General features: G+C 32.2%; 1 protein-coding gene across 1 annotated transcript; it reads right to left on the bottom strand.

The window, feature by feature from the left end:
* Positions 1–8,072: 8,072 nt before the first annotated feature.
* Positions 8,073–11,075, bottom strand: LOC112539285 (uncharacterized). Its single transcript, XM_025161685.2, has 4 exons — positions 10,015–11,075; positions 9,882–9,953; positions 9,689–9,778; positions 8,073–9,634 (listed from the first exon to the last, which is right to left on the bottom strand). The coding sequence occupies exons 1-4, from the start codon at positions 10,858–10,860 to the stop codon at positions 9,551–9,553; spliced, it is 1,092 nt and encodes a 363-aa protein (XP_025017453.2). The 5' UTR covers positions 10,861–11,075; the 3' UTR covers positions 8,073–9,550.
* Positions 11,076–13,180: the final 2,105 nt, after the last annotated feature.

Genomic DNA, 13,180 nt, shown 5'->3' with positions numbered 1-13,180 from the left:
TTAATGTAAAGTTGGAAGACAATGGCCAACTTTTCTGTTCGTTTCACTAGCTTACAAACAGCTAAATCAAATTCATTTGAATCAGGAACTGTAAATGCAACAATATGACGTAAACATACTTGATAACTTGACAACTTTTCCGAAATGTATTTTTTCAGTTTGTTCAAAGCATGCAAGACTATGGTTGCCATACTTTTACTAGAACTGCAACTCGACTGTGATTTAATTTAACTTTGCATTTCAATTTAAAACTTTAGTTAGCGATCAATTTTATTTCCCTTTTTATATTGTTTCTTATTGTTTCGGTTGCTCATACACAAATGATTGATTTGCAAATCCTTTTATCATTATACTTTTATAAATGATTTAAATAGTCATTAAAGCAACATCATTACAAAACTTAATCAATTAATCAATTAATTAATCATTTAATCATTTATTCTAGACAATTTTCTGTAATACGGATGCTCTTGTATATCGGAAGAAAACAGTCTAGCTACAGTGTATAACCTCTAACAGTTTAAACTGCCTGGCTTCGATAGCAACGCAATCTCGACATGGAAATGCTACAGAGATATGTGATCTGCTGATTTTCTAGGTGGGCCGGTGAGCCGGTTGGCGAATAGTAGCCGAAAGAATCCTCACCTTTTAGCTGTATAGCTGTTAGCTTTACCTGTATAATAGGTGCTTGTGAACTTTTTTGCCCTTTTTGGTTGAAATGAAACTAATGAATAAGTTTATCTATTAGATTCAGCCATTGCTGTGAATATCAAAGTTTACATTAAGCCTGACTAAATTGAACCAAATTGATCAATAAATCATGAGAATCAAAACGCATGCTAATAATGCTAATAATTCGTCAATTTGGATATGAATTAATGCTGACTTGAACAGACTTTCCAATGTTGAGTCAAAATCATTACTATCGGTTCAAAAAAGATGCTATTTTTTGGTGAAAGATGTTAGTTTGATCTGAAACCTGAAAATCGTCTCGACACTGATTCTTGAATATTGTTTACTCTCACGACTTGAACTGTCATCCATCAAGATAATGTTGAGCCATTACGATACAAATGAAACTAATCAGTTCATTTGGTTCATGTTCACATTTACTTTAGTCTGTATATTAATTGACAAGCACTGTAGTAGTCTAGTAGTTTTGAAAACTGGAGGTTACTAAGTACTTCTGAAATAGCGTTTGCTTACTTCTTCAGCTTTTGATCACTTGGGTCAATCACCCTTTATATCAATATTACAGGTAAACTATAATGTCCTTGCTCTTCGTTTTCGAGATATACACACTCATATCTATGATTGACAATGTTCCGGAGTCAAAAGTTTCTAACTCATAAGGTTTTGATTTTATTAACATTCAAAAATTATTTTGGACAAAAAAGTCTAAGAGTAGCAACGGAGGGTTAATAGCAATACAAGAATATCAGAAAATCTTGATATGCATTATGGCACAAATTCGGGATAACGTTGCTCCAAGTTTCATTCAGACATAATCAAATAGAGTGATTTGTCCAAGTTGAGGGAAAATACAAATTGATACTTTTATTTAAAGACAATTGTAAAATGTAACAGGCGCTCAATGTTAAGCGCAAATATAATAGCATTTAAATTGATATTTTGCGAATTTTTTGCGAACCAACGACTAAAACACAAAATCCTTTCCACGAAGACACACCGCTTGTTGATGCATGTTGATTCGACTTCAATTTTTAAGCTGAATTATTCGAAGACTTCAAAGAAGGTCCAATGTTGCAAATTAATAGCATATAAATTGATATGTTCTCTAGGATGAACTATAAGAGACAAAATTAAGTTTCATCTAAATGACATCTTAAGTCTTCTTACCGATATGGCAAATCTTTTCTCAAGAGTAGCAAAGTCTCCGATTTTAATGCCATTGTGTGGTCCGGCAGCTCTATCCATTACCTCCAAAACCTGTACAAAAAGATGAGATGCAAACCATTTTCAAGTTTCGAGTTATGTTTTTAGCTTGTGATTTAGTTTGAGTTCTGTGCTGGGAAGTGTTTTATTTACTTTCAAATAGAGCCAACAACGTGAGCTAATCAACTTGTTTATGAGATTTTATTATAACTCATTTTTGCTTTGGCTCTCATTATCAAAACTTACCTTGTTTACTGAGCAAATCTTGAGTCTGCTCTTGGTGGATAGTTGGTGCAGTTTAACTGTTAACCTATTCAGCTAATCACAAGAAAATTAGAGTTAAAAGAAGTTGAAAATGCATACAATAACAGCCAAAATTGATTCTAAATTACCTGTGAGATGAAATCGCCAAAAATTAAACCAAATGTTCCAAGAGCTAGCAGAATGAAGAAACCGAGAAACGCGAAAAAATTTGCGAAAAAGTCATTGTAAACTTTAACAATCAATCCAAGAAAAATATCGAGATCTCCCGCAAAAGCAAAAAGTGATAGATAATATAACAGTAAATAGCGAAACTTATAAGAAACAGCTTCAACTTCGTTAAGATGACGAATGATTGACGCACAAAACGATCCAAGTTGCTTTTCATCGACCAATTGGTGATTCAAGTCTTTTGCACAGTGCAATAAACCGTATAACCGAAAGAGGTGAAAATAAAAAGAGCACACCATGTATCAAAAGAATGCAATTACAGCATTAAAAAGAAGGGCGATAACGAAAGTAGATGAAAAAGCGAAAACAAAACCGAAAAATGCTAATTTAGGGATTCTGTATATCCAAGGATTGGAAAGTAATGGTACAAAAAAAATAGTAATACAAAGAAAGGAATTAAAAGCATCACGTTATACCCAGCAATAGATAATAAAAAGATGGTGAAACGAAATCTTTTAGCTTGCAGATCATTCATTCGTAAGTTGGTCGAGTCGAAACCATTGAGACAAACTTTCCATGTATTCAATATTTCAAAGCTTCCTTTTGCATTTATATTCAAAACCCACTCTCGAAAAATAAACATCATTCCGATCGCCATTGCAGCCCACATCAATAAAGCTTGACGATCTTTAACACGAAATAATGGATCTCCAAGGTAAATTCCAAAAGAATCACTTGAATTTAAACTTAGTACACTGAATCTTAGAAAATTTATCAAACAGTTGATTGTAATAAACCAGTCCATCCATTTATATCGACGATAACCAAACGCATTCGCTTTAGATGAATTGCTTTGGCTTCGACCATCAAAATCAAGTTGAAAGACAATGGTCAACTTTTCTGTTCGTTGCACTGACTTGTAAACAGTTAAATCAAATTCATTTGAAACAGGAACTGTAAATGTAACTATATGACGTAAAAGTACTGTATAACTTAACCACTTTTCCAATATGTATTTTTTCTGTTTATTCAAAGCATTCAAGACTATGGTTTCCATTATACTTTTACTAGAACTGCAACTTGACTGTGATTAAATTGAACTTTTTTAAAACTTTTAGCTTACAATCAATTTTATTTTCAACTTTTTAAATTGTTTTTTATTGTTTTGGTTGCTCATTCACAAATAATTGATTTGCAAATCTTTTTATAGTTTAATCATTATACTTTTATAAATGACTTGAATAGTCATTAAAACAGAATCATTACACAACTTATAATTCAATCTCTGCTTAGAGTGCAATTCACGAACTTTTTATTTATTTGTTACTGTGGGAGTGTAGTGATACTCAAGAACAATCCCAATCATATCATTTAATCATTTATTCGCGACAATTTTTGGTAACACGGATTCCCTTGCATCCAACAGCCTAGCAAAGATCGTTCAGCAAAGATCTTTCAGCCTTTGATTTTTAGGCTGAACTTTTATAAGATCCTAAATAAGGTCCAATGTTGCAAATGAATAGCATTAAAATTGACATGTTTTCTAAGAGAAACTAGAAGAAACAGAATAAACGCTTTGATAAAAATGACATTTTTACTCTTCTTACCGATATGGCAAAGCTTTTCTCAAGAGTGACAAAGTCTCCGATTTTAATGCCATTGTAAGGCCCGGCAGCTCGATCCATTACCTCCAAAACCTGTACAAAAAGATTAAATGCAAACCATTTTCAAGTTTCGAGTTATGTTCGCAGCTTGTGATTTATTTGAGTTCCGTTTTGATAAGTGAACTTTCGCTTTGGCTGTTATTTTCGAAAATTACCTTGTTTGCGGAGCCCATCGTAAGTCTGCTCTTGGTGGATAGTTGGTGCAGTTTAACTGTTAACATATTCACCTACAAGAATTAAATAATTTCAAATGGATAAATTATTTACCAATATCGAATCTAAATTACCTGTGAGATAAAATCGCCAAAAATTAAACTAAAAGCAAGAGAAGATAGCAAAATGAAGAAACCGAGGATTGTGAGTAGGTTTGCGAGAAAGTCATTGTAAACTTTAACAATCATTCCAAGAAAAATGTCAAAATCACCTGCGGCAGCAAAAATTGATACATAATACAATAGTAAATAGCGAAACTTATGAGAAACAGCTTCAAATTCATTAAGATGACGAATGATTGACACACAAAACGATCCAAGTTGTTTTCCACCGACCAATCGGTGATTCAAGTCTTTTGCACAGTGTAATAGATCGTATAACCGAAAGAGATGAAAATAAATAGAGCACGCAATGTACCAGAAGAATCCAATTACAGCAGCTAAAAGAAAATCGCCAACGAAAATGGATGAGGAGCCCAAGACAAAAGCAAAGAATGCTAATTTAGGCATTTTAAATATCCAAGGATTGGAAAGAGTGCATACAAGTAAAAGTAATGATAAAAAGAAAGGTATTAAAAGCATCACGTTATGAACGAAAATAGAAAATAAAAAGATGGTTAAACGAAATCTTCTGGCAACAAGATTGCTCATTTGCAAGTTGCTCGAGTCGAAACCATTGCAACAAACTTTCCATGTAGACAATATTTCGAAGCGTCCTTTTGCATTCAGATTCAAAATCCATTCTCGAAAAATAAACATAATACTCATCGCCATTGCAAACCACACCAATAATACTTGACGATCTTCAACACGAAATAATGGATCTCCAAGGTAAATTGCAACTGAATCACTTGTGCTGAAAGTTAGTACGATGAATCTTGTCACACTCATTAAAACGTTGATTGTTATGAGCCAGTCCATCCATTTATATCTACGATAACCAAACGCATTCACTCCAGTTACGCTTCTTTGGCTTGGACCATTAATGTCAAGTTGGAAGACAATGGCCAACTTTTCTGTTCGTTTCACTAGCTTACAAACAGCTAAATCAAATTCATTTGAATCAGGAACTGTAAATGCAACAATATGACGTAAACATACTTGATAACTTGACAACTTTTCCGAAATGTATTTTTTCAGTTTATTCAAAGCATGCAAGACTATGGTTGTCATATTTTTACTAGAACTGCAACTCGACTGTGATTTAATTGAAATTTACATTTTAATTTTATTTCCAACTTTTTATATTGTTTCTTATTGTTTCGGTTGCTCATACACAAATGATTGATCTGCAAATCCTTTTATTGTTCAATCATTATACTTTTATAAATCACTTGAATAGTCAATAAAGCAACATCATTACAAAACTTAATCAATTAATCAATTAATTAATCATTTATTCTAGACAATTTTCGGTAACACGGATGCCCTTGCATATCGTGGGAAACAGTCTAGCTATAACCTTTAACAGTTTAAACGGCCTGCCTTCGATAGCATTGCAAACTCGACATCGAAATGCTACAGAGTTATAAGATCTACTGATTTTCTAGGTAGCTCGGTGAACCGGCTCGCAAATTATAGCCGAAAGAATCCTAACCTTTTAGCTGAATCGCCCTGTATAATAGTTGCTTGTGAATGTTTTTGCTCTGTTTTGTTGGAATGAAACTAATGGATAAGTTTATCTATTAGATTCAGCCATTGCTGTGAATATCAAAGTTTACATTAAGCCTGACTAAATTGAACCAAATTGATCAATAAATCATGAGAGTCAAAATGCATGCTAATGAGGCAATAATTTATCAATTTGGATATGAATTAATGCTGACTTGAACAGACTTTCCAATGTTGACTCAAAGTTCAACTTTGCCAACTGTTTGGGATAACTCGTAGTTTACAAACATCGGGTTATTTTGCATCGAGATAACAAATTGATAGCAAAAACAACTGTATTGATCATAATGTTTTGATGACTGAAAGTTGATTCGATCCTGATAGAAACACCATTTAAAGTTCAATTTGCCGGTATAAATTGGATTAAATCATCGGGCCATCATGTCTGCGATAAAAGCAAATATTTGCCTCTCATTATAATAGTTAGTTTGTTAAACCATTTCCATGGATATCAAACTTATAATAGACATGAAGGTTATGCAAGTTTAGCTCAAAATTTAACCCATCACCTCACCAATCCAATCACAATATAATTTTAGCAAAATAATTTTCAATTTTCTGAAAGCGAAATATTTCTACGCTAAATGATGTTTCCTATGAAAATCTAACAGCATTCATAGATGAGCTCGATAAGACAGCCAAGATTAAAAATGTTCTGTGCGGCTGATGAACAGAAAGTAGTCGAGTGTAACTTTCTCAAACTTCACTAAATGGTCATCAGTGATGACTCATCACTATCGGCTCAAAAAAGATGTCATTTTTTGGTGAAAGATGTTTTGTTTGATCTGAAACCTGAAAATAGTCTCGACACTGATTCTTGAATATTGTTTACTCTCACGACTTGAACTGTCATCCATCAAGATAATGTTGAGCCATTACGATACAAATGAAACTAATCAGTTCATTTGGTTCATGTTCACATTTACTTTAGTCTGTATATTAATTGACAAGCACTGTAGTACCTTTGATTTATCATCATCATCATCATGATAATGAATGTTTCATGTTCATGTACAATAAAATGATCATCTTTTCCTTTTCTCTTCCCTTTATCTAGCTGCCAATGTTAATCATAATAATAATGATAATCTGTATCTGAACATTGCCTTCATGAATAACTTTTATCGCACTTTATTGATTATCGTAAAGATCAACATCCTAAATGGATTAATTATTTGATTGTTTAACAATTATCGGCCATAACTGTACCAATAATGGTAACCAATCTGTTTTACCAATAAAAATAACAAGATAACAGTGTTTGTATAAAATTACTGCTCAAGTCTGGATAACATTTTGATAAACAAGAAAACATGAAGAGCGAAAAAAATAAACATCATTTTGCCTTCCTTTTCTTTTCTGTTTACATTATCGTTATTGAGTGAAACTTTTTCACCATTCAATGAACATATGCAAACTGATAATCTTCATGTAAATTGAGGCAACAATTGATTTGGAACGCAAAGAAGGAAAGAGTAAAGTAGAAATGAAAAAAAATGTAAAACAAGAAAAGGTAAAAGTTGCATTTCTCCGTTTTTGTGGTTAAATTGGTTGAACCATAATTTGACTTGCAATATCAAATGATAACTCATTCTGTGGATTATTGCTATTATTATTGCCATTAGTACCATTATGATTATAGTCATTGGCAAATGCAATAATAAAGGTAATAAAAAATGATCATTTCTGGGCAACATTTGTAATCAACTTTTGCTTTCGTCTAAGGCTTTTCATTGCTTTTGTCAATTATTACAGTTTTTCATTATTTTTCTCGTTCCATTCATTTTCTCTGACTTTAATCGTCAACCAATTTCAAGCTGTTTTCATCTTAATGGCATAATCTCGTATTAAATTGTATTCAAAATTTTCTTTGCTTTCCATTGATATGGTTATTAACATCGATTATCATTTTGAACACTTTTATGGCAAAATATTGTTCGATGATGGATAATCATGATTGGATATGGTTAGCTGTGCAAACTATTGATTTCGATTATCTCGTCTAATTCTTAGTTTCTGTTCCCTTACCTTAAGACTGGTGCGTAATTGACTTGTAACTTGTTTTCAAAATTGGCTCAACACTTATTTAAACGCTAAGTAAAAAATTCAACACGAAAATGGCATAAGAAAAAGAGAGGTTTTTATATGAAATGATCTTTAATGACTTCAGTTGTTTTCAACAAGATTTAAATAATCCGAAAAATTCCCTTTTGATAGAAAGTTTTTGACTTTGAGTTTTCAACTTTCCGTTCCCTTTCTACTGACAATGTGAGAAATGAGAAACTCCAAAAATGGTGCACATAACTTGATTGTGAGTTTCCAAGAAAACTCGAGTAGCAAGTAAATTTTTTTCTTGGACTTTGCAACTTCTTGAGCTATAATAGCCGATGAAAAATGAGTTGAGCGATCAGCAACCGTTCTAATACACCAATCAGGTGTCAACTTTAGAACCATGGTATCAAGAATGTGAAGTGAATTGTCAATACAACGAATTGCCATTTTTGTGAGCCAACGCAGGTAAATTTTTAAACAGGAATGGTTAAATGAAACTTTTCTGTTGGAAGTTAATAACGAAGTCCAAATAAGGCAGATTGGACGTAAAATTAGATAGACTACAATAGTCTACAAGTGGTCCTCAAACGGACGATATGTCGCAGAAGATGGAAAAATAAAGTATCTAGAGAGTCTAAAATTCCAACAACTAGAAGATCGAAAATACCAGTGAGTTGGAAAACGAATCACTGTAAACCCATATGATAGTACCAAGTCAAATGGCCGAAATCACCTGCTGAAGAAAGACAAAAAATAGGAAAATAAAAGGTAGCTTAACGCGTAGAAGTCGTATTTAATGTTACAGAGTTGCTTAGTTTGGCTTTGAGTCTACTCTAATGGTCGTTACAATTAAAAATTAATATTCGAAAAAACTTTCTTATTGTCACGATCGCTATAAGACTAAATATGTCTTTTCAATTAATTGGTCATATATTGATCATTGAAACTTGAATTTCATAATTTTCATTCAAATCCCTTCTTATTGAAGTTCATTTAACAATTGAAAAATAATTAAAGAAGAAGATCGACGAAAATTGATCATTTCACTCACAAAATGTCGTGCAGAATTATCTCAGAATATGAAAAATATTTGTTCTTTCTTCGTTTGACTAAGATTCATCTCTTTCTTTTGCGACTTGAATTATTAATATCATGATTAATCATGTAGATTATCAATAATTCAGACTGAAAAATCGTGCCAATTTTTCAATGAGTTTCAAATTCGTAAACAACAATTGTGATGAAAGACTTTCTGCATTTCCAGCAATGGGCAACACTCGCATTTGCTTTCGTCAATCTAAATTTGGTATTAAATTGTTGGCGACATTTTCTTCCTTTACTATTGAAACGGTTATTAGCATTGATTAACATTTGTATAATAAATAGTAGCATGTAGTTCATGATAGATAATGTTGATTGGATATGATTACATGGACAGCTTTTACCCTTGATGTATCGCATTTGACATTCAAACTATTATATAAGAAAATCGTTTAGAATCATCAAAGAAACCCATATTTCAGATCATTCAGTCAATTCTACTTTCCTTTTGTGAACTATTAAATAGAATTCAAATGCCGAACTTCAAACATAATCGATGTTTGATAGATGTTGAATCGACTTTTAGATTGAACTTTTAGAAGATTCCAAAGAAGGTCCAATGTTGCAAATAAATAGCATTAAAATTGATATATTTTCTAATATAAACTAGAAGAGACAAAATTAAGATTTTGGTCAAAATCGAATCTTTACTCATCTTACCGATATCGCAAAACTTTTCTCAAGAGTCGCAAAGTCTCCGATTTTGATGCCATTGTATGGCCCGGCTGTTCGGTCCATTATCTCCAAAAGCTGTACAAAAAGATCAGATGAACACCATTTGCGAGTCTTTTAATTATACCCTCAATCCGTGATTTTGTTTAAGATAAATCACGCATTTATTACCAAAATTTACCTTGTTTGCTGAGCCCAACGTAAGTCTACTCCTGGTGGATAGTTGGTGCAGTTTAACTGTTAACTTATTCAGCTAAAAAAATCAAAAGAATTTAAAATGGGTAAAATATTAAGCGAAATCGAATCATAATTACCTGTGAGATGAAATTACCAAAAATTAAACCAAAAGTTCCAAGAGCTACAAGAATGAGGAAACCGAGAATCGCGAACAGATTTGCGAAAAAATCATTGTAAACTTTAACAATCATTCCAATGAAAAGATCGAAGTCACCTGCGGCAGCAAAAATTGATAGATAATACAACAGTAAATAGCGAAACTTATAAGAAACAGCTTCAACTTCGTTAAGATGACGAATGATTGACACACAAAACGATCCAAGTTGCTTTTCATCGACCAATTGGTGATTCAAGTCTTCTGCCGAGTTCAGTAGATCATATAGCCGAAAGAGATAGAAGTAAATAGAGCAAACTATGTACCAGAAGAATCCCATTACCGTATTTAAAAGAAGTGCGAAAACAAAGATGGATGAAACGGACAAACCAAAACCAAAAAAGGCCAATTTAGGTATTTTGTATGTCCAAGGATTGGAAAGTAATGGTATAAAAAATATGAATAATGCAAAGAAAGGCATAAATAGCATCACGTTATGCGAAAAAATAGAAAATAAAAAGATGGTGAAACGAAATCTTTTGGCATCGAGATCATTCATTTGCAAGTCGGCCGAGTTGAAACCATTGAAACAAACTTTCCATGCAGACAATATTTCGAAGCTTCCTTTTGCATTGAGATTCAAAATCCATTCTCGAAAAATAAACATCATTGCGATCGCCATTGCGCCCCACATCAATAGAGCTTGACGATCTTTAACTCGAAACAATGGATCGCCAAGGTAAATGGCAACTGAATCACTTGAACTAAAACTAAGTACAGCAAATCTTATCACATTCATCAAACAGTTGACTGTTATGAACCAGTCCATCCATTTGTATCGACGATAACCAAGTGTGTTCACTGCAGAGCTGCTTTGGCTTCGACCATTAAAGTCAAGTTGAAAAACAAAAGTCAATCTTTCTGTTCGTTTTAATAACTTACAAACAGTTAAATCAAATTCATTTGAATTGAAAATTGTAAACGAATAACTTGAAAACTTTTCCAATATGTATTTTTTCTGTTTGTTCAAAGTAGTCAAGACTTTAGTTGCCATTATACTTTTTCTAGAAGTGCAACTTGACTGTGATATAATTGAACTGATGAATTTCATTTGTAAAACTTACATGTTGTTAGTTTAACGATCAATTTTATTTTCAACTTTGTAAATTGTTTCTCATTTGACGGTTGCTCATTCACAAACAATTGATTTAAAAATCCTTTTATTGTTCGATGCTATTCAATCATCATGCTTTTATAAATGATTTGAACAATCATTAAAGCAACATCATCACAAAACTTATAACGAAATTTTCCTAACGTTGCAATTGCTAACAACGGCGTAAGAGACTGAATTGATCCACAAAATTTCAATTCAATCAATTTGTTACTGTATAATGTCAAAAATCCTGACAATTTACTCGCTCTATCTAACAGCACTTCTGGCCTTTTTACAAATTGTTAAGGTAAAGTTTAACAGTATAAACAATTTTCAGGTGAATCACGCAATTTTTGCTCTAAAAATTTCTCTTTCGATAGATTTATCTCGATTAATTTTACGTTTTTGAGTTGAAAACACTCTGTTAACTAACAAGCCGAAACACTCGAGCCAGTTTTGAGTGAGAGAGATGTCATCAGAAAGAGGATGATGAGTTATGAAAACCCTAATGGCTTTCACCTGTGAGTCTATCGTCTTGCAGATTTTTTGGTTAAAATTAAAGACTATATTTCAAATCTTCCTTTGGCATTGAGATTCAAAATGCATTCCGAAAAATGAGCAAAATTGAAATATTTATTGTACTATTCATTGTCTCCAAGGTATAACGCAACAGAATCACTTGTGCTAAATACACCAAATTAAAGCGCATAACCATTTGATTGTTATGAACCAGTCCATCCATTTGTATCGACGATAATCAAATGCATTCATCTGAGTTGCTCTGGTTTCGACCATTATACTCAAGTTGGAAGACGTTAGTCAATCTTTCAAATCGTTTTACCAATTTACAAACAGCTAAATGAAACGCATTAGTAAATGAATAAGATTGATTCAGAAGTGCAACATGATTAAAATCAACTTTGAATTTCATTTTTAAAGCATTCAGTTTTCGATCGATTTTATATCAAAATTGTAAATTGTTTTTCATTGTGAGTATTGCCCATTCACAAACAATTGATTTCAAACTTTCCATTCATTGGTGCTATGCAGTTGTCACACTTTATAAATAACTTGAATAATCATCGATTCAATATAATGGAAATATTTATTTTCTGAGAAAAATAGTTGCTAAGAAACTAAATTTATTCACACTTTTAATTGAATTATTTGTTGCACATCCATCATTAAACCAATATCATCAAATATTAATAACATTGAGCGTATAATTTAATTTGTTATTAAAACGATATGTTTGCTAAAAGACTAAATGGTGAGTGCCACGTAAAATCAAACCTTGTTAAGTTATTATAGAAACAGAGAGACCATGTTCCTGTTTCGTAACAATCGCACTTTAAAATTGAAACAATTTTTAATACTTTCACATGAACCTTGCAAAAATCACTGAGCATTGTATAAAGTCATTGAATAATTCCTTAATAGCGGCAACAAAAAGACAATAGACTTTTCATTTAAAGCCAGGATGCATTCCAATTCATCAAAAATCCATGTTAATCTATGTTAGTTCTTGGCATTTGATTACACTTGGAATCCACAATTTCCACTCAATTTATCAAAGGTCCAATGTTAACCGTGAATAGCATTAAAATTGATATGTTTTCTACAATGAACTGAAACAAATAGATTTCTATGAGTTCAAAAAATATTAATAGTTAATGCATCTTACCAATATGAAAAAGCTCTTCTCAAGAGTCGCAAAGTCTCCGATTTTCAAGCCATTGTATGGTCCAGCGGCTCGATTCATTACTTCCAAAACCTAAAATAAAAGTCGTGCATATATCAGTCTCTTAATATATTTTGGAATCATCAATTAATTTAGTATCTAGTAACAAAAAGTGTTCATTACCTTGCTCGATGTGCTCAATGAAAGTCTATTCATCAGCGTCAACTGGTGCAATCCAACTGTTAACTTATCGAGCTAATAAAAGAAAAGAAAGTTTTTTTTAACGAATACAATAATTCAGTTAATAAATAC

The sequence above is a fragment of the Tetranychus urticae genome, chromosome 2 (genome assembly GCF_039701765.1).
Source record: "Tetranychus urticae isolate SD_2017Ah chromosome 2, NJAU_TeUrti_SD_1.0, whole genome shotgun sequence".
Taxonomy (NCBI): Eukaryota; Metazoa; Arthropoda; class Arachnida; order Trombidiformes; family Tetranychidae; genus Tetranychus; species Tetranychus urticae.
The sequence above is the reverse complement of the archived record's forward strand: the minus strand, read 5'-3'. Positions and strand labels throughout refer to the sequence as shown.

What these genes read in the sequence shown, in the direction of transcription:
- LOC112539285 (XM_025161685.2), bottom strand. Translation starts at nt 10,860, where the DNA reads ATGGACTGGTTCATAACAGTCAACTGTTTGATGAATGTGATAAGATTT. An exon ending in TTGGTAATTTCATCTCACAG is followed by an intron (nt 9,954 to 10,014) that starts GTAATTATGATT and finishes TGATTTTTTTAG; the next exon opens with CTGAATAAGTTAACAGTTAA. An exon ending in CGTTGGGCTCAGCAAACAAG is followed by an intron (nt 9,779 to 9,881) that starts GTAAATTTTGGT and finishes CTTTTTGTACAG; the next exon opens with CTTTTGGAGATAATGGACCG.